The 21941-nt window shown below is 50.3% G+C and overlaps 1 protein-coding gene across 1 annotated transcript; it reads left to right on the forward strand.

Annotated features, from left to right (window-relative positions):
• The first annotated feature begins 1057 nt into the window (after nt 1–1057).
• On the forward strand, nt 1058–20897 carry LOC149349415 (periostin-like). Its single transcript, XM_089575453.1, has 6 exons — nt 1058–1697; nt 12973–13193; nt 18609–18801; nt 19086–19184; nt 20420–20545; nt 20634–20897. Exons 1-6 carry the CDS (start codon nt 1058–1060, stop codon nt 20765–20767), a joined length of 1413 nt encoding a protein of 470 aa, XP_089431579.1. The 3' UTR covers nt 20768–20897.
• The last annotated feature ends 1044 nt before the right edge of the window (nt 20898–21941 follow it).

Genomic DNA, 21941 nt, shown 5'->3' on the forward strand with positions numbered 1-21941 from the left:
GATAACAGCGATGGCGCGCCTGCCGTCGCTTTTGTCGCCCCTAACTGCCAAGGCATTCCTTAGCTGAAAATTGCGAAGTTTTACTGAACTCCAGATTTGACCTTTTCATCCCCTCTTTTTCACGAGCGCTGTTCACAGTGATCAGCAGCTGTCCGCGCTTTTCCATTCTCTAAATAAACTATTTGAGAACTAAAGTTCTTAAGGCCTGGGAACAGTTTATTCGCGAAAAACAGTTGAGCGCTACCCAAGAGTGCTTATTTCAAAAAAGAATGCGAGATTGTGGAAAGTGCTGGACGCGCACAGAAGGCTGATGATGTGGTCAGAATTATTCGCCTGAGGCTCCCACCCGTTATTGGAATGTAATACAGTTTCACCGTCGTACTGGCCAGTACAGCGCAATGCAAAATTTCAAATAAAAGCAACGCAAAATGAAGGAAAGCAGCATCGATTAGCTCTGCTATGGCGCTGACATTGTGGTAAACAAATGGCAGGGTTTGAACGTAATTAAGCCGGGTAGGACGTGCGAAAGCACTTGAGACAACAATGCTTCAAAGGCAACCGCGTGAAAAATCTTATCGTCAGCCGCTAATGGCAGCCGCGCGTGGGAACTGGGGGGAGAGGGGTGCCGGTTCAGCTCCTGACGGAGCAGCTGTGCAAGGCTTCTGCCGCTGGCGCTCCGTCAAAGCTTGAGGCCTCACGCATACCTGCGGTTCTTCAGCTTTGCTAGTGAAGTATCGCTTTATCTCTAAAAATTACAACTTGACATTCGAAGCGCCGGCTAGAATCCAATAGTATCGCGAGGCTGAGACTACACTAACAACGGTCAAACGCCTCTAAAATCTGTCATAAACCAGCAAAGCTAAATCACTAAAAGTGCAACTGAGAAGCTAAGTCTGCATCGAAGCGTCTTGGCAGGATCTGCTCAGAGGAGAGGGCACCCGAACGGGGTGCGATCCGGGTCAGGTTCAAGGAGGAAGGAGGCCAGTCACGTGGGCGCCTCCTCGCAGCTCTTAAAAAGCGACGCCGCCGGCTGGGCGCCACAACACGGCCCGCTGCGATGACTTGGAACGCCGTCCCCTGGCTCGTGGCGATTGCGGCGATTGCGGCCTTTGGACAGCTGACCAGGCCGCGCGTCGAGGACGGCGGATGGCAGCCCGTCCTTGGCAGGCCCGCGGGCAAGGCATCCGCGAAGAAGGGCCGCGCGGCTGAATCTCGCCAGGACATCCCGGCTTTCTACGTCTGGCTTCCCACAGAGCTGCTGGACCACATCCACCCGAACGGGCCAAACTTCGCACAGATCCAGCCTCCGGCCGGCTTCCAGCGCAGCAGGCCAAACTACCTGCCCGCCATCGACGATGCTCTCGACATAGCGACGCGCTCACTGCAAGCACCGAGGTCCGCTGCCTACGGACCCCTTCAGTCCGAGGAGGAGTCGGACGAGAGTGCGGGCAAGAGGCCCTACGGGTCGCTCGTCCAGCTGACCGGCGGCAAGGGACGCGACCGCTACCAAGACGCGCCGACGAAGAGGCCCTCCGTAGAGATGGCTGGCTGCAGCCCTGTGAGCTCGGCAGCTGCTGCGGTCACTAGCTTGGGCAACCGATCACTGCGTCAAGTGGCTGACAGCCTCGGAGCTGGCCGCTTCTTGGACCGCCTGGGCATTACTGAAATTGAACTCCTGAGCCTCACCGGGCATGACGGTAGGTGGTTCTTCCATTGGCTACGCGATACGCAGCCGCCATTCACTTCACTCGTTGAGGCGAAAAGCATCTTAGTGTAGCTTGTGGCTGTCCGTAGTTCCTAAGTTCAAATAAATTTAGGGTCATTGAAAGTGGTAACAAATTCAGATTAACTGATTAGTTTCTTGTGTAGCACGTGGATGGTGCGCACAGTGTTTTCTATTAAGTCCTTGGTTCAGGCAGCAAATGGCCAAGAATGGTGCCGCGGAATCACTGCGCCTTAAAACGCAATGACTTCCGTAGCGACCATCTTCGGCCGACCGCGTGCCGCGGTACTCACTGCTTCTCTGCGATTCGGGGTCACCTGATTGGATGCGGCGACCGCATCGCTTTCACTATAGTTAGCTGCGTGGAAACAGTTTTCAGTCGGGGAGAAAGCGAACACGGCCTCTCTGACCGAGTGCCTTGTTCGCTGCCTCAAGCGACTAAATTTTTCCCATTGGGACCTACCACTCGTGATACCCCCTTTTTCTACCACCGACCTTGTACAAGTAGCGAAAAAGAAGCCTAGAGCTAAGACGTTCTCTCTTATCATAGCGTTGCTCAATGGTGCTTTGTTCAGCTTGTTTCCGCAGTGAGGGAGTCGACTGAGCGACAACACAATATGGACATTGGGGCCAGAATAGGGAGTTACGGCGAATTATCGATAATGACTCTCCCTTGTGCGACACGGACCAAACGGAGTAAACGGAGCACGGGTGGTGACGAATGTCACCCAGTCATTAATTCCTATTGTGGTCAGTATCTTCGGATTAACAGAAATTTTCTTCCCATTTCTAGACTGCTCTCTTGACCTCCATCAATTCTCTAGCCCTATGCTGTGTCTACTTTTTGAAAATTTAGCATGTCCTGTCTATTCCGAAACAACAGAGCTTCACGGACTCCTGCGACGGCACCGTGCACTGAGGGTTGGAGGCTCTTACACTAGATAAGAATAGGTTCCATCCTTTCTCTGTCTTGCATGCAGCAACAGCAAACATCATCTGCGGTGTAAAATTTTTGCCTGTAGCACTTCGTCCTAAAGCAGCCAGCCTTGGCTTCGACAAGTAATCAACTGCCTTTGGAACTGTCAAAAAGTATTTCCCTTCTAGTCTTCGATTTAGCCTTCCTCTAGAGCTCCAACGTAAGCTCATCCAGCATTTTCTTTTGCCAATGACTATTTTCTGAGGATCGCACTTTGTGTCTGAAGGTTGTCTTACTACCGATTTCTTCCCTTCGCCTCCGTGTAGTATTGATACTCCATTGGTATAAGCAGCTTTTGCCACCCATTGCTTTTCATTCATATGTTTAAACAATTCTTCATATTGCCTCTTATTTTTGCCTCACGCTCTTCGAATGTTGACTACCCCATATCACCTTGAACTGTTTCATTAGTAGTTTTTCCATTTACCCCTAAGGCATGCCTACCGACTTTGCTCTGCTTTATTTCAAGTGCCTAATTTGTGGCACATCCCAAGCACACCACAGTGTTTGCAAATGTCAAGACCTGTACTATTGCACCTTTCCAAAATTCTCCGAAAAATTTCGTATTTGTAATATCGCCAGAGCGCGCGACGAAAAAGTTAGGCAGGGTTTAACCACGGTTATAGCCAAAAGTCGAGCGATAGCATTTTGGCAATGGGTAGGGCCCAATTTCGAGGTGACCATCGTGTCGGGCACGCTCAGTTATGACTGAACACAGCTTTTGGTCAGCATTGGCCGCGGTCAAATTTGGGGGGCAGCACGGCATACGACAACGTGAACAGGGAATTCCTGTGGAACATACTAAAAGATGAAGGTACCGGCCATGTGATTTCCTACAGGACATATACCGAGATAATAAAGATGAAATTAGATGGGAAGGAATAAGAAGCATGACAACTTTAGAGGTATGCAAAGAATTGCGGCAAGGCTGTCCTCTATCACCACTGCTGTTCATGCTTTATATGATAAATATGGAAAGAAGGCTAGAAGAAAGTAATATAGGTTATAATATGTCGTACAGACTAGGCGGTGAGGTGGTTGAGCAACGGCTCTCCGGTTTAATATATGCGGACGATATTGTACGGCTAGCAGATAACCAGGAAGATTTGCAAACTCTGGTTAATTCAAAAGCGTAGCTTTTTGGGCTTGTTGGTGCATGATCATAGCGAGATAATATAGCGCAGAGTAGGACAGGACACAGCGCTCGTGTTGTTCGTGTCTTCTTGTGTCCTGTCCTACTCTGCGCTATATTATCTCGCTCTGGTTAATTGTTGTGGAGACGGAGGACACGCTGTAGGTTTCACTTTTAGCGCAACTAAGTCAGGTGTGATCATTTTCAACGATACAAATAATCAGGTGCTTACAATCAAGGGCGTCCGCAGAATTTTTTGCAGGGGGGGGCCCCGTTGGTGCCCCGAGGGGGGGGGGGGTATGTTCGTAGCAAAAAGGCGCTATTTGCGGAGTAAATTTATTTATTTATATATAAATAAAAATTAAACAACATGCACACATGAAAGAAAAATTACAAACAGCAAATTAAAGCGCGGCTAGGAGAGGTACATTGGAGTTTATCAACGAAGAAACAACTAAATTAATAAAAAATGCAAAAAGATGCTATATCACTTCGTGGAGAAGAGTGCTCAGTCTTCCTGCATACGGGTTCTCGACTCACCCGGATTGATGACCAGCACACAGCACAATATGTTCGCAAACACGCAACTACAGTCACTCAGTCAGTCTTCCTTGAACAGCAACTGTAGGCGCCTCGGATTTTTCTGGGCGAATTGCGTAATTACACGTGTGATAAATTCACTTCTGTGCTTCATTACACGCTCTCGGTGCACACTCATCATACACATTGATTGGAAAAATCTCTGCCTCTCCCGTAAACGAGAGTAGAGTAAGCATGAAATGTTTACGGGCCTAATGTCATCTCGGTGGATACCCGAACCGCACCGTACAGGAAGGGAGGAACGCCACCACCCGTTCAGCGCGATGCCTTGCCGTTTGAACGCAAGGTTTTTTGAGGAAAGGAAATGGCGCAGTAATTCTCTGCCATCTCGGTGGACACCCGAACCGCACCGTAAAGGAAGGGAGGAACGCCACCACCCGTTCGGCGCGATGCCTTGCCCTTTGAACGCAGCGCTTCTCCCCCGGATCACATATGACAACGAAGTGTAACGTGGCATTTATGTGCTTTTTCTGCACGCGTTATTAGAAATCGGAAATTATAATTCCGTGCATTATCAAACCCACAGCTCCACTGATATCTTGATAAACATTGAGAAGGCACTGGCAGCAGTTATTTTTTGTCTCGTTTGGAGACCAGCCGGCGCTTGCATGCCGGTCGCGTAGGAGGGCTTAGAGAGTCTCTTTAAATCTCGATAAGTCTCGTACGGTGCCCGGATGTTCTCGTTTCAGAGCCCGGATGACTGGAATTCAGTGCCCGGATGAGTGGATTTCAGTGCCCGGATGAGTGTATTTCAGTGCCCGGATGATGGCTCTCGGTCTCGGCGTGACGTCACCACACTGCCGACAACGGGGGCTAAAAGCATTTCATGCTTAAAAACTGTTGAACGCGTACGTTGAAAACAAAAGATGACTATATATACAACGAAAACTTATTTACGAGATAAATGCACGCTCGCAGCTTCATACACCTCGCTCCATCTTGCTTGCGCATCCGCACAGTCGAGCAACCCCACACACACTGCTCGCCGCTCGTCGTTTTCTCGTCCGCTGTCTTGGTTGTTCTCAGCTTCGCTGACAACCGGCCACTAAAAACACCCAAGCACAAACACAGAGGCGCGCACACGTGCGAGGGCTTACTTGCCGCAGTATCCCCGAATGCGCACTTTGGGGGTGAAAGGAACGCCGCGCAACTTCCGAGGGGAAGGGACACTCGCCACTCCGGTCGGAAAATTTGTTTTTGTGTTTTTATGGGGTTCAGAGCCCCAAAACGACTCAGGCTATGAGGGATGGAGTAGTACAGAGTTCCGGGTAATGTCGACCACCTGGGTCTCTTTACCATGCACTGACACGCACAGCACATGGGCGCTGTTGTGATTTGAGGCCCAGCCAGAGGTGACAGGCGAGCCAGGCAGGCGCCATCGGGCTGCGTTGACCAAAGGCGCTGGTTTTCACAGAAGACGCAAAGAACGCTGGTGTGGGGGCGCCTCGGGAGACTGCGTCGCCGTGAACAAAAGCAGCTAATCCCCTTTGCCGGAGATTCTGAAAGCGGCGCTTCTACCGAACTGCGCTACACGTGGATCGGAGGAGACAGCGAGCGGCGGCGGCGCCAACTCATCGCCCGCTTGCCCCTGAGCAGCCCGACAAAGCGGGGGTGGACACGGCTGATTTGTCCTTCCCTCCTTAAGAATTCATCGGTGACCGGCGTAACGACATAGGCGAAAACAAGATGCCCCGTGCACTGTCTGCCTCCGTGTCGCTATCTCTCTAGAGATCAAAGAAACAGACACCCATCTCAAGGCGGCTCGAAACACATGCTCGCCGGTGCCGCTGTATGTCTGGAACAGGTCGCCCTTCAGTAGAGCTAACGATGGCGTGGTTTGAAAACGGCGGAACGACGCACGCCCGGACGCGGCATTTCGCAGATGTGACCATGCGGGGCTGCTTTTACCCTTTTGACTGAGCGCACCACCGCCCCTGGTGTGCGGCCATCACTCACGGTTCGAGTGAGTGATTTTCCAGGGGGGTGCAACCGCCCCCCCTTGCCCCCCCCTCCGGACGCCCATGCTTACAATTGAAGACCATGAAATACCCAAAGTGGCCAAATACAAATACCTCGGGATATGGCTAAACGAAGGGCAGATATACACGGAAAAGCATGAACAGTCTCTTAGGGCAAATGGACGAATAGACGCCGGGATAATGAAACATAGGGCATTATGGGAGTACAACAAATACGAAGTACTCAGAGGTATTTGGAAAGGAGTAATGGTGCCGGGGCTTACTTTCGGCAATGCGGTTCTGTGCTTAAGGGCAGAAGTTCAGTCGAGATTAGACGTAAATCAGAGAGCTGTTGGAAGATTAGCACTAGGTGCCCATGGCAAAAGCACAAACGAGGCAGTACAAGGAGATATGCACTGGGCATCGTTCGAAGCACGGGTAGCTAAGAGTAAAATACTATATGAAGAACGCCTGAGTGAATTGGACGATAACAGGTGGGCAGCTAAGGTATTTAAATATTTATACAGAAAGAGCGTTGATTCATAATGGGGGAAAATAACTAGGAAACTAACCAGTAATTATGCAGGACACGAGGACGGAGAAAGAAAGAACTTTAAAGGGGAGGCAAAAAACGCAGAAGGTAAGAACTGGATTAGTTCAATGGAAAACAAGCAGAGTATAGAACTATTGGTTTATTTGGTTTACTGGGGTTTAACGTCCCAAAGCGACTGAGGCTATCAGAGACGCCGTAGTGAAGGGCTCCGGAAATTTCGACCACCTGGGCATCTTTAACGTGCACTGACATCGCACAGCACACGGGCCTCTGGAATTTCGCCTTCAAGAAATTCAGCCGCCGCGGCCGGCATCGAACCCGCGTCTTTCGGGCCAGCAGCCGAGCGCCGTAACCACTGAGCCACCGCGGCGGGGCAGTATAGAACTATACCGAAAATGAAAAAGGCAGATCAATAAAGAATCGTTCCATGATAACTCAAGAGGCAGTGCCCTACTTTTTGAAGCTAGATAAGGGTGTCTTAGAACGCGCAGCTGCAAAAAGAAATATAACCAAGAAGATTACACATCTGTAGTGTGTGGTAAATCTGTAGAAACCATAAAACATCTCATTCTCGAATGTGGTGGTTTCCATCCGGATGTCGATGCAGGCACAGTCACTCTGCCTGAGGCCCTAGGTTTTACAAATAACAACAGTCATATGTATCAATCTGCGGAGGAAACTAGCAAAAAGCGATTGGAAGGTTGGTGGCTCAAAAGTAGGGAGGTGGCATAATGTTAGATGTGTAGGATTAAAAATGTTTTTTAACAAAATGGCCAATGTATAGACTAATTTATAACACCGTTAAAGAAATGTAAAGAAAAAACGAAAAGAAAAAAAAATCCGCCACTGCCACCACTCCGTTTCAAAGGGGGCTCTCTTATCTTCCATCCGTCCACCCATTCGTGTGTGTGTGCAGCACTGCGGCGCGCTCCGTTTACTGCTGTCCACACCTGTACAGCTCAGTCTGTCGCACCATCCATGCTTGTACAAAGCCTGCTCACTGCATGTCCACTAGTCCATGGATTGTATGCGATCGGACGCCTCTATTACCACCAGGGGCGCCTGCTCATAGCCTTCAGGCATTTGCCGCTAGTAGGCTTTGACGAATGGTTTCTTATGATGTACAGGATGAGGAGCAATTGCCTGCTCCAGGCCCCGCGGAGTAATCTATAGATTCACAAACGGCCCAACGAAATATACGCTAGCCCGGAGCCAGCTTGCAGTGCCCACTCGAATGCGTTGAGACCTGCCGTCTGGAGGGTGCACTGCAGTTCTAAGCAGAGCCGCATGCGTGCAATAGTGTTCGTCATCACCACAGATAACAACGGACAGGTTTAACGGAGTGAGCTATCACATCCGCCAAAAGCGTCTAGAGCTTCCGCTCGAATTCTGCGAAGTGCTGTTTTAGAAAACGCTCGTCTCGGAAGCGCAGACGGTGATTGATGTGGCCTGGGCCTGTGCAGTAAGACAAAGGCGTTGAATGTAAGAGGAGAGTTTAACAGCGGGCCAGGACCAGCCAGAATATTGTTATTAGTGCGAAAGCACTATTCCGATGGGTAGACCCCGAGCAAGATCGTGGGTTTGTGCAATTAAAAGAAATAAATGAAAAGAAATGAAATGAAATAAAAATCCGCGACTGGGATTTGCAGCCACGGCGACGCGAACCGATCAGGTTCGCTGGCCACTGTGCGAGAGCACGCCTAGTGTTAAACTGCAACTCATTCTCACTCTGTGCATTGCATATCTTCTTCATCAACTAATACTACTATCGAACTAATATTCGCGCTTTGAGCTATGTAGCGGTAGTGACAGAGAGGTGTCCGCTGCATGCTTTGGCATGCACAACGTTGTGGCAGAAACACGGCACTAGAGCAATACGCGTTAGCGCTGACAACATTGCTGCAGAAACGGGGCCTTAGAGCATAGGCCACTGGCGTACACTGGGTAAATTGGCATGACGATGAAAAAGTCACTTGCATAACAGGCCCCCTGAGTCAGTGGACATCTCAATCTCTCTCTGTGGTACGTAGTGGTGGTGTCCACCTGCAAAAAACTGCGAGAGCACTGCAAAACCACCTGTCATTTATTCCAGCTTCTGCTCAAATCGCAAGTAACAAGATATGCAGGGCAGTATTAGGCGAGTAGGTTGAGTCCAATTAGAGCACTTGAGCAGCTCCTGTAACAGCATTTTCTCGATTCTAACGCGCCCTCGATTTTTACGCGCACCCATTAGTGAAGTTCAGAAAAATATAAACTGCAATGACTTCGATTGTAAAGCGCATGAGATTTTCATGTTTCGATGGAGAAATACGCTCGTGAGGCCGCCAGATTGCCACTAGAGAAGATCACCTTTATAAAGCTTTAGGTTTTCTTAGCTGGCTCCTCCTCCCCGTCCTCATCGGTGTACGTAGTGTAGAGTTGGCAGCGCGCCAAGATGCTGCACTCCGATCGGAGCATGGCGCGTTTCGAGGAGGCGGCAGTGGCGCATTCGGCGAACATGGCAGAGCACCAAGAGGCTGGTGCGCCCTGGACGGGAGCGTCGACGGCTGTTGTCAAAGCCTCCTTTTACAGCGAAAGCTGAATTAGCCTTGTATAAGCAATTTAGGCGGTACAACGACAGCCGTGAGGCGTAGCGCTATTGAGGTTGAATTGTTTACCGTGAAGCGAGACAGTTACTCAGCCGTTCTTTTTCTCAAAATGAAGCCGCCGCGGTGGTTCAGTGGTTAGGGCACTGGCTGCTGACACGAATGACGCGGGTTTGATCCCGGCCGCAGCGGTCGAATTTCGATGGAGGCGAAATTCTAGAGGCCCGTGTACTGTGCAATGTCAGTGTACGTTAAAGAACCCCAGGTAGTCGAAATTTCCGGAACCCTTCACTACAGCGTCTCTCATAGCCCGAGTCGCTTTGGAACGCTAAACCTCCATAAACCTTTTGTCAAAACTACCCAGTGGCTATCTCCCATCGTTCACTCTCTCCCGTCGAATGGAAATAGTGAAAGCACACGTACTCCTTTCGCCTCCACCGGGCAATCCAGCTTGAACCGCAGTTGTGAGTGCAGCGTTCGTTCATGTTTTTTGCGTGTTCCTTCTCTGTGTGTTTGTGTTTCTTCGCTGCAATATGAATCAAGAATGTTACCAACTTGCCCAAAAACGTGTTTTACTCAAGGATACTGTTGAAGACTACTTTGGTTTTCTGCATGTTAACTGTTAGGCCCCCCGTTCTACTCTGCCTGTCTAACTCATTCATCATGATTTGCAGTTCATTCCGTGAGTGACTTAGCAAGGCAGTTGCATCAGCGAATCACAGATTACTCCGGAACTCTCCATTAATTCTTATCCCCAACTGTTCCCAATCCAAGCCTCGGAACACCTTCTGTAAACAGACGGTGAATAGCACTGGCGATATCGTGACTCCCTGCCTGACACCCTTACTTATTGGAATTTTATTGCTGACTTTATGGAAGACTACGATAGCTGTGTAGTGGTGACGGGTATAGTGAAGTTCGCGGTGCTGTACATTATTTGCCGCATCCAGTTCGCGTTAGTGGAATGCCCATTACGTTCTTTCTCTTGTGCCTTCCGCACAACTGCAGAGAAGGGGGTGAGTCGCACTCGCTACCCAGGGGGATAGGGGAGTGCCGGACAGCGAAGGATTACGGGAAAGGTCAAACTCTCCCCAGGGACTGACTCATTAGGTTGCATACTGTTGTGCACGTGCTTGCGGCGAGGCGGTATCCGCGCCACAGTGCGTGGCTTTTATCCCATGTCTGCAGCGGCGTGCGTTGACAGCTTGAAGCGCGGTCAACAGGATATTGCCACGCTAGCTGCAGGCATGAGGAGCGACGATGCTGAACAGATGGGTTGAAGTGACTTTTCTTGAACTTGGGTCAACCGGACGTTGAAATAATCTGCATCATGGGAAAGTGAGAGTGCTCGCGAAGCTCGCAGCAGGAAAGCATAATTCTCCAAAATCGTGATGCTAGAAAGTGTACATATGTGTACAGTGTTTGTCTCGATGAGTTACCTTCTTTCCCCAATCATTGATTGGATGTGTTGTCCTTTCCGAATTGCTGATTAGTGATGTTTTCCTTCCCGTAATAATTTATTGGGTGGATGTCTGTGCAGTTACCTGATTGGTTATTCTCCCCACCGAGGGCGGGGACATAGGGTTTAAAACCAGCTTTTTCGGCAGGACCGAGGGCTGGTTTCGTCACGTAGAACAACGAGTCAGTCAAATGTAATTATGTTTTCTCGTTGCTTGTATCTTCCTTTTTGTTATTAATTGTTATTAAAAGTTAACCTCTCCAGAAGTGTCCTCTAGCAATGTGATTGAGCAATTCAAATCTCCAAGACGTCAAGTATCCTACAACAATCATCATCATCAACCCAATTTCCCTCTACAAGATTAAGAGGGGACATCAACTAGTATCTTCAAATATTTTCACATAAGTCTCTTCTACACCGTGATTCCGCAATGCCTGCAAGACTGCTGATGCTTTCTCGTAATCAATGAAGGCTACATATAGGGGGTTGTTTATATTTTGCGCGTTCCTCTATCACCTGATTGATAGTGTGAATATGTTCTATTGTTGAGTATGCTGTGTTTGGTTGATTGATCATTTGGTTCATTGAATTCTAAGGTTGTCCCGACTCTATTAGTGACTAGTTTACTAAATAACTTGCAGGCAGCGGACAGTAAACTGATCGGTCGCAAATTTTTGAAGCCCTTGACGTCTCATTCCTTATGAATTAAGATAATGTTAGCGTTCTTCCAAACTTCTGGTACGCTCGAGGTCATAAGACACTGGGTATAAAACCAGCTAGTTTTCCTAGCACAATCTTCCCTCCATCCTTCAAGAGATCTGCTCTTACCTGATCATCACCAGCCGCTTTTCCCCTTCGCATTTCTCGAAAAGCTTTCTTTGCTTCCTCTTTCTTTACTGGCGGGATGTCCCATGGCTGTGCGGCACTGCCTCTCTCATTAACGTTTTGATTACTTTGGCTACTGTATAGATTTGTATAGAACTCTTCGGCTACTTCAACTACCTTATTCATATTGCTAATGACATTTAATCCTTGTCTCTTAACGCATCCATCTGGTTTTTACTTATGCCTAGTTTCCTCTTCACTCCTTATAGGCTATCTCCATTCTCTAGAGCAGGGGTTCTCAAACTTTTTTGCTTGGAGGAACCCCAGAAGCCTTCAATAAGTTCCAAGGAACCCCCCCCCCCCCCCCCTTTCACTTACCAGCAATGTTGTCGAGTGCATTTTTGCAAAGGGAAAGTTGCAGAGGTTAAATGTTTATTGCACAGATTAATACAAATACTAATGTGATGGGTGGTACTGCTTCCCTTTTAAGAGCAAGTCAAAGCGTGGCTCAGTAGCACTCAGAGCCAGTCTCATATCAGCTGCCGGGTCAGGGCCGGTGAGGGTTCTCACGGAACACAAGAAGACAGCCCGCGGAATCCCTGTGTTCCGCGGAACCCAGTTTGAGAACCCCTGCTCTAGAGTATGCTCGATTCCCTCCACATAAACTTCCTTACGTCGGCTACCCTGCGCTTATTGATAAACTTTGATAGCTCTGCCACTTCTATTCTGTCTGTGCCCCATATAGACGAGGTTATTAGGAACATGCAGGGATCTTTGTGGTTCAAGAGTTTTCAGCGTGTAGTTAATTCCCAGCGAGTCGAAGTAGGCCATAACGAGTTAGACTATTAGTGAAGGCGTATACGAGGTAGCGGATAAAATTATTACATTTACGAGCCAGGGAAACATATTAGGCTCGCCGGAATAATTTTGAGCACCTTTCATGAGGCGCCGAAATTTTCCAGTACGCTAGTGTTTTCTTACTTCCCTTGCACAGTGCGGCCTAACCTACGACCTCTCGCTTTGCAGCGGAACGCCACCGCTACAAGTAAGGAAAATATTAGAGAAAAATCGTGCTCCCCGAGAAGAAATGTCCAATGGAGATTGTTCTAAATACCACAGGACAGCGCGCCTCCCAACACCGGCATTGTGGCGCATACGCAGGCGCCTACACGCTGTTCCTGCCGGCGGACGACAGCGTGGAACTGGTGTCGCCTCAGCTGTTGGACTCCTGGCGCTCGGACCGCAACTCTCGCCAGGCGGCGCTGCTCAACCACGTGGTGCCATCACGCGTGGCGCTCGAAGAAATGATGCGCGGAGGAAGCTTTCCCACCCGAGCCGGCGGCCGCCTCAACGTGCGCCGCAACGGCAATGCCGTGAGTGGGGTCCTTTGCGCGCGACTGAGATCATTTATTTTCAAGGGCGCATTCTAATGGCGCGGGGCGGTCAGGTGCCATGGACAAACTTGGTTTGGTTTAATTGGGTTTAACGTCCCAAAGCGACTGAGGCTATGAGGGACGCCGCAGTGAAGGGCTCCGGAAATTTCGACCACCTGGGGTTCTTGAACGTGCACTGACATCGTACAGTACACGGGCCTCTAGAATTTCACCTCAATCGAAATTCAGCCGCCGCGGCCGGGATCGAACCCGCGTCTTTCGGGTCAGCAGCCGAGCGCCGTAACCACTGATCCACCGCGGCGGGGCGGACAAATTTTTCTTTGAGCGGTATTGCGAAATGAAATTTAAAGAAGACTCGTTCCGCCAGGTGCGTGTCATCAGTGAGCCTACATCAGTGAGATGGGCAGTTGAATATACAGAATCTCAGGCGTGGTCACTTTCTTTTCTGCCCGCTTTATGCTGAGTGTTCTTTCCGCGTTGTCAGTGAGACCCTGCGTACAGATGAATATCATACACTACAATCCAAAGAAATTTTTTGCTTTGAGGAAATTGTAGGATTATTATCAGCTGCGAACTCTGCGCAGAATTGAAGGCGTGGCCTTCCTCGGAGGCTGCGGCAAATCAAGTTCCAGGGGGAACCTCAAGGGCAATGCTTTTAGATAAGGACTGTTGGAAAAGTTGCTCCGGGACGCAGCCCCATACCGTCGACGCTTTAATCTCAAATAGAGGCGAGCGCCATATCTAAGAAGATGACAATACCACGTTAGTTTTCTTGGTTTTCTCTTCGCCGCCGCGACGCCCACTGGCTGCACTTGGTCATGTGGCCACTTTGCAGCATAACTGGCCTACGCTGGCTCGCGCCTGGCATCGTCTGCGCCGGGTGTGGCTGCTTCTAGCCTCGCCTCGCTATTGAAGTTAAATGCTTGAATTTCGTCTACGTATTGCTAAGTTCGCGTGCGTTCTACACCTGAGGTACGAGGGGGCAGTATGCTCGGGGTTGAGCTTCTGGGTGTAGATCTCGGCCGAAACTGAAAGCCTTTCTTTCCGTGATTCCACGCGGTGAAATCGAAGAAACACAACGTGCCGCTTGCCCCCTCGTAGTTTGGCTTCAGAAAATTCTTCACGTGGGTAATGTGTGGCTGTGCAGAATCGTGTGCAGGTCCGCTTCTTCACCCGTGTGCTGGCCGTTGATGCTTACCTCCCTTTTCTTACTAGCGACGTGCAGTGCAACAACTCTTACATTTCGCTTAGAACACTTCTAAAACTGCCGCAGAAGTCGCAGTAACAGCACTAAATTTCGCGCAGTGCGGGCCCCATAATGCTCACCTTGCAGCGCTGACTGCAGAAGAAAAGCACATCATTAGGAGATTTTTCCTTGGCTTCTTTTAACAGTTGTGTTAAGGAATAAAATATTAGCTGCATGACATTCTCAGAAGTAACTGAAACACCTGCTGAATTTCGAAGCCTCGGCCTGGAAGCAAAATCCCATTTACTCCCTAAGATCACTTCGTTAAATACGAAATCTGACATTCAGAAGCCGCCAAAACCAGCCTCTGGGAGGCTAAAGAAACTAACCTGCCCCGGCATGCATGCAGATACGGTTAAGCCAGAACAACGAGCTCTCAAGCTTCCATGACGTAACACAGCATTCCCTCACTATACCGGCTCCCTGAAAGTTTTCCGAGCTAGGAAGAAAGAAGGAGACGAGCAGCCGTTTGTCAACGAGTCTTTAACGTGCCCGGCTCAAGTTGGCTCAAGTTAGCGTCATAAATGTTCGTAAGCCATTTTGTTTCGTGAATACAAAATAGATGAAGGCGGAAAGTGCGTTTTTATTCCCTAAATATTCTTTTGTACGCACGCGAGCCACCGCCTGCTGGCGCTCCTCATGCTGGGAGGCTGAGAAGCAGACAATGCGCCCATAGTAAAGCGATCGCAGCGCCACAGCCTAGGTGGCGATCGCGTGGGTCGTGCCGCTCCGTGGCGAGCCGCGACTGTTTTCCAAATGCCACCATCTTAAAACGTTGCTCGAGGGTTGCTTGCAGGTGAAGACCATACGGTATCAAGGCAAAATTAAGCTGTGGAGTGGTGGCAAGAAGGGCCACACCATGAGGCCGATGTAAATGAGTTTTCCCACCAATTCCCGCATTGCATTAATGCACGCACGCCAACAGACGGTCTCATGGACACTGATACGCTCTTTCGGCAATATGACCCGAAAGCACACCGTTTTTCGCGAATACCGTTTTTTTTTATGGGTTCAACATACCAAGGTAGACAGGAGCCGAGCGTTGTCGCGTTAGGCGGGCTGTATAATGGAGACAAAACCGAATTCACCGAGCTTTTTTGTTGTCAGAGAGGTGGTTGTGTTCCGTACGAATACTGCGACTGCCTCGCTCAGTGACGAACCTAGCTTACGTTATAACACCCTAGGAACTGAAAACTTCTCGAACAACGCAAGGTGCTGCGTCACACGGCCTTCATAGAGCTGCCCACGTACTTTCCATTCACCGTCGTCGTGCCGGGTGTTTCCTGTTCTTCCTCATCGAGGCAGCAGTGCACTATGAGGTGAATAGGGCACGCGATTCATGTTTTCAAGGACGGCTGCCATTTCCGCATTCCTCTGGCCGTCGGTTCAGGCTTCTCCTACAGGCTATTCCAGGACAAATGCGCCATTCAGCTGCTGGACGGTGAGCAGGGGGCGCGCGGGGTGAAAGTGGCGGCGGCACTCCGGTGAGACCCTCCGCCGTGGCCTACTTTCCCCGCCTGGGCTATTCTCGTCGGCCTTTTTCGATTGGCGGCTGACCTTGCGGGACCTCGCGATCCGCTTGTTGGGCGTGCACGGGCTGCCTGGAGGCCAATAAAACAGGGAGGTTGACGAACGGCGCCTGACACCGCGAGGCCAGAGGGCGACCCACGGGAAGCAGGGCCTTCGGGGGGCGACTCTCATCGGCTGTGCTGCCTCAGTCATACAGTCGCGAGCATGGTTCATCGTTAGCATGCCAGTTTGAGCACTAAAGAGACCATGTGCTCTGCGTGTGCGCAGAAGCGCCGAGCGGCATTTAGTTGCTTCAGCAAGCGGGAAGCGCCAATACAGAGGGCAAGATATCAAAGTAAGCTTGAAAGAGAAACAACTGGAAGCTATTAATGAAATAAAATGTAGGACAAACCTAACTTAGAAACCGACAATGTGGCTAATGAGAAATTTTGAAGGCACAGCTTGCTGTGATTGTCTTTTGAGAGCTGAAAGGGAAACGCTTCTCGATGCTAGAGCTGGACACTTCAGGCAGCGTCGGGGCAGGAGCTTGAAGGCCTTCACGATGCGGGATGTGTCTGCATTCATAAAATTCATAGATGCTCTGATGTAATGTATGCTTGTATCATAACTGCAGCGAAGGAACACGTTCACACAGAGAAGAAATGCACAACACACGGACGAACTCTGCTCTCACAATTGGCTTTAACGGTAACAGGGCGGCATGCTGAATACAAAGGTTGTTGGCGCGTGCACGCAACAGAAAGAAACATACAACCATGTGCCAAAGTGAACCCAGAAAAGTAATCTTTTTGCCGAGAAAAGGTCAAATTGCGATGCGTACAGAAAAATTGAAGCATCGCTAATGCAGTTAACGATCGCCTGTTTTTCTTATGTGATAGACCTCCAGGAGTTCTCGTGCGGCTCGATCCTTGTTCTTGCCTAGAATGCTTGCGCTGTCGAAACGCGGCGCACATTTACTGCATGACCCACGGTGCGCTACCAAGTGCACATTTTCTTTGTTCTTAAAATTTTTTTTGGTGCTCCCCCAGTCGGTCGCTGATAAATCGCCCAGTTTGACCGACATACACTTTTCCGCACGTAAGTGGTAGCTAGTAGACCACTTCCTGAAGCTCACTGCACATAGGGCATGGTGTGCTTCTTAGAGCGAAAGCTCTACTCCTCTCGTACAAAGCTGGAGGTCATGTGGCTATGAAATTTGACCTTCAGACCAGGAAGGCTTGGCTCTGACGTCATGCCACGTGACTCGCCGCGCCACAACTGCGTATGCGGAGCCGACGGCACTGCCGGAAATCACGTGACGCGCCATCCGCTATACAAAAAAAGCGTGTGGCTTACCTTCACACAGAGCCACGGATGAGCAACGTGCCATAACTAGTGCTCCGACGGGGTATCGTCGCCGCCAAGCGGAATCAACATACGGGAAGACGTCCGGTTGGATGACCGTGCTTAGTCGTCTCACTAGCGTCAGCCGGGTTGGACCGCAGCAATTTTTTTCCACACCCTCTTCGTCTTGTCGCCTTTCTGAAGGTACGAGGGCCCAGTTTGGAAAGCTTCACCGGAGCCGAAAAAGCGAGCGGCACCCCAACCTGTTCGCAACCTACTTCATGTCATGCGACACTTCGTTTAGGGAGAGGGCAACGTCCGGTGGCAAGGTTCTGTCATTTTCCCTCGTCTTCGGGTTCGTTGTGCGTGTCTTCACTTTCTTGAGAAGAGTTTCAGTGACAGCTGTCATGACCGACAAAGGGTAGCACGAAGCCTTAATTCTTGCCAATTGGTTCTGAAATCTAGACTGTATTTCATGGACGAACTATTTCTCAAGCGCCGATCCTAGACATAAGCTAGCTATTCCTCCTTTTTTTTACTTTTGAATCAGCCAAATAAAATGGTAAGAGTTGCTTTTGCACACGAGGGGCATACGCCCAACACGCATGGTCTCTGTCCAACTTGACCCGTAGATCTAAAAACTGAAGTTCGTTGTGATCTGGTGTCTCAAAAGTTACTGCCAGTCTATTTCCATACTTTTTAAAAGCATATAAACTCCTGTTTACAACAGCGCAGTAGTGTAAAAGGCTCTAATTATCCAAATATATCAAAAGACATCAACACATCGGTATATAATTTTACGACCTCGTCCGGGTTAAAAACAGTGGCCAAAATCTGATCAATAGCGGCTAAAATTTTCGCTTAAAATGGGCGCTACGCATGGTCCATTGCATATGCCTTTAGTCTGTAAGTAGTGCTGGTTGTTAAGAGCGATAAAAGTACATTCGGGTAAAATTCTAAAAGAGTTAAAAAAATAATCAACTGAATGCCACATGAACGTGAACGTGTTTCTTCGCGGCAGTTATGATACAAGAATGCGACCAACTAGCTCAGAAGCGCGTTTTACTCAAGCAGTGTATGCCTCTCTAGCACCAAATGGTCGTTAGGCCCATGCAGATTTAGGGATCATGAGCAGCCGAGCATAAATCGTCCGGGGAAGGTACAGTCGAACAAGCAGGAGCATACGGTCAGGACTGACCATGATCACTGCTGCAGGACAGTCAAGAACGGCTGTTGGGAAAGTGGGGCAGTCAAATTCCCTCAGATCACTCCTGTGCAAAGTCGCTGACAGATTGTGAGCGCAGGTGGTGACGGTGAACGGCCAGCGCGTGATAACGGCTGACGGCAGCGGCCCTCGGGGCGGCATCCTGCACGTCATCAGCGGGCCGCTGTCGCCCACCGCCGACCGGGACGTGCTGACCACGCTTTCGGACTGCGCCAAGTACGACGGCTTCCTCACGCTCGCCACCGGAACTGGCGTCGCCGAGCTCCTGCGACGTGAGTGGCTTTCCATGCCCCTCTGTTGTTACTGGCCGCTACGTCGCTTCGGCCGGCCCGCGATCACGTCACAACCCCTCGCACGCAGCCTACCAGGATTAGACCCTGCAATCTCGCCCAGAGCCCACACCAGACTGTTATAGCAAGATCGCTTACAGCAGCGCGTTGGGGCTCTGCCGAGACTGCGGAGAGGGATTATTAGTAGTTATTGGGAAAGGGGCCTACACCGTAAAGGGTTTAAGGAAAAGATTTTAAAAAAGCAATAAATTTTTCGTCCTTCCCAGGGGGACAGCGCACGTTGTTCCTGCCCAGCAACGACGCCCTGTCCAAGGTCCCGCCTGAGGAACTGAAGGTCTACCAGAAGAACGTCACCGCGCTCAAAGGTGCGCGCATTATCGCGGCTGCACACGAGGACACGCTCGAGTCGCGGCGAGAGCTGGTGTCAGTCGTCCTGTCCACAAGGCTATTAGGAAAGGTTCGCTATATGCCGGCGTCTTATTTCTCGGCAATGGTGAGAGTCATACTTACGGGCAAACAGCTCCTGATTTGCTGACGCCAGCTCTTGGGTCCGTAAAGCCCCACGACGTGACTGCGATGCTCGCCCACGGGGTTCGCAGAGGTCAGCCTACATCGCCGACGGCCACAATACCGACCGCGAAGTGCGCCCTCATTGGATATATCAATCAGAGTAGCGCAGCATGTCCGGTGTAGCTTGTAGAGCGGACACTAGCATACGCCAGAAGCTAGAGCGAGCGAGTACACTGGCAAGAAAGAGAAGACACAGTATGCCTCTCGCAGTTCTTTTGCCCAGCGTGTGTTCCGCTCCTCGGGACGGATCTCGCGCAGAAGCTTATGCGCAGGTAGCACACAAAACTCGATACATCAACGAAACCAGACAGCTAAAAACTGCTTTTAACTAATTTCAGAACCTGATAGTTAATTAATACGCCTTTTGTTGCTTTAAAACGCCATAAAATTCCGAAGACATTTCGGTTAGTCGTCCGCAGATATTGTAGCAGAGCTTTAACGTCCCTCCCTCTATGCCGGTCCCGTCTTCTTTCTTGTGATTGTCTTATGTGCGCATCCCATCTTTCTAAAGCATTACGAACCAACTTGCCCAACGACGCATCCTCCCTCTATGCTACATCCAACCGCGCGGGCTCTAGGGATGGTGCGCAATACGTGAGGTACAGCCTCTGTCAAAAGTTTAGAGCCCAGGGGGTCTGCTTCTGAGCCACATTGCTTTGCTCGTAATGCGTCCTCAGCGTCCCCAATCTCTTGAAGGTAAGAAGATTTTTGTTCCTACTCCCTCCGATGCGTAGGACTTCCATTAGTGCTACAGGAGCGCCACAATAGTGCTTAGAAGCAAACACCCTGGGCTCCAAACTTTTGACAAAGGCTGTACTTACTGCAGCAGTCCATGCTGGGCTTGCGGCGCTACTGTGTCGTTGATGGGAAACAGACCCACTGCCCAGTGGCCTCCATGAGGAAGGCATCGCCGTGTGCGGCCGTCACGGTGCGAAGGAAATCTGGTTTGTCTGTCCGGCTTTTGACTGTAGTTTTGATTATAGCGAGACTATGCGCATAACTCGACCGTCTGCTGCGCCTGCCGTTGCAGAGTTCCTCACGTATCACGTGGTCGACGGCATCTACTACAGCCACGACTTGCGTGACGGCCAGTACCTAAAGTCGATGCACAACGACCTCCCCATACGAGTTGGCGTCAACGTGGACGGCTGCAGTCGTACGTATACACACCCGCGCTTGTAAAATGAGAGAGCGCAGTCTTCGCAGGGCGGGTTCAAGGGGAGCTTGCTACTGCCCTGGCGCAGGACGACTGTACGAGGCCAACAACTCACCGCTGTACCGTGCTGACATTCCGGCGTCCAACGGCGTGATCCACGTGGTCGACTGGATCTTGCTACCGGGGGATCACAAGTGGTGCACGGGCGTCGCGCTGCCCTAGGGCGCCTTCTGCTGACGCTGCTGCTGCTGTGGCGCGCAAGGCGTCCGACCAAAGGCATGCGCCGGTCGTTCATTCGTGCCTCTTGGCACACCTAGAGTAGGGGCGCATTTCCTCAAGCAGTATCATCAGCCTCACAGAAATTTCGCGGGTTTCATGTCGTCACGAGCGCAGGGCGCTCAGTGAATGAATGACCTCTTTGAAGAGCGCGCAGATAGCAGTCAGTGATCTCACGGTTTCTCGTCTGGGACGAGTCATTCCGCCTTCCTGAGTGCCACCCTTGCGCTACGAGATTGGCTGATTAGCACGAATTCGCGGTTGTCGACGAGCTGCAGCAAAGTTCTGTACTCCGGCGAGCACCACCCGGCGTCTTTTGGATTCCCGGTCTCGCCTGGCACCACATACAGCCAGCTGGGGTGGTCAGCTGCGACCGAGAGCCCGTCGTTCCGCCCGCATCCGGTGACCGCCGACGGCGCACACAGCAGCAGCAACGGCGGCCCATACCAAGAATAGTCACCCTAGTCGAACTCGCTGGCACGATTCGACGCCCTCATTAAAAGAACAACAACCACAACATGGAAAACCAGTTTTCCGGTGGACGTCATAATTCCTTGGCAAGCTACCATTTCTCTTTTTTTTCTGAACTGACACAGAATGCGTAGAGCCGTTGGTTACTGTCATCGCTAGCTTCCTGAGTGTTGACCACTTTCTTATTTATAGGTGCACAACGCTAAATGCTCTTCCATGCAATAAAAGACGCTCTCGTGGCATGTATGTATGCTTGTGTGTGTCTGCGTTTACGCCGGCCGGTTTGGCGGCGAAGTCTCCTCTGAGAGTTTTGGAGGCCTGATTTAGCCGATTTTTTATTAAGAAAACAAAAATAATCGCATCCGTGGTTCACCACAGAGCACCACTTGTAACGGAAAGGCCAAAAAGGGAGGGTGAGCACATGGAATCGTCTTGAACTCCTCTTTTGCGTGCAAACGCCTGCCTTCGCGTGCTTGTAGACCACAGTCCGGATTTAACAGCAATGATTAATCAGTCTTGACGGTCAATCAGTAATCAATGACTAATTCGTAAGTCGGCTTTTTACTGATGGCGAGGGTAATACAGAAAATAAACAGTACAGAGCAGAGGATTAAATTTATGAAGAGCGTGCGTATAGGCAGTCACTAAA

This window comes from Amblyomma mixtum, chromosome 3 (genome assembly GCF_055824585.1).
Source record: "Amblyomma mixtum isolate Tamu chromosome 3, ASM5582458v1, whole genome shotgun sequence".
In the NCBI taxonomy this organism is placed as follows: domain Eukaryota; kingdom Metazoa; phylum Arthropoda; class Arachnida; order Ixodida; family Ixodidae; genus Amblyomma; species Amblyomma mixtum.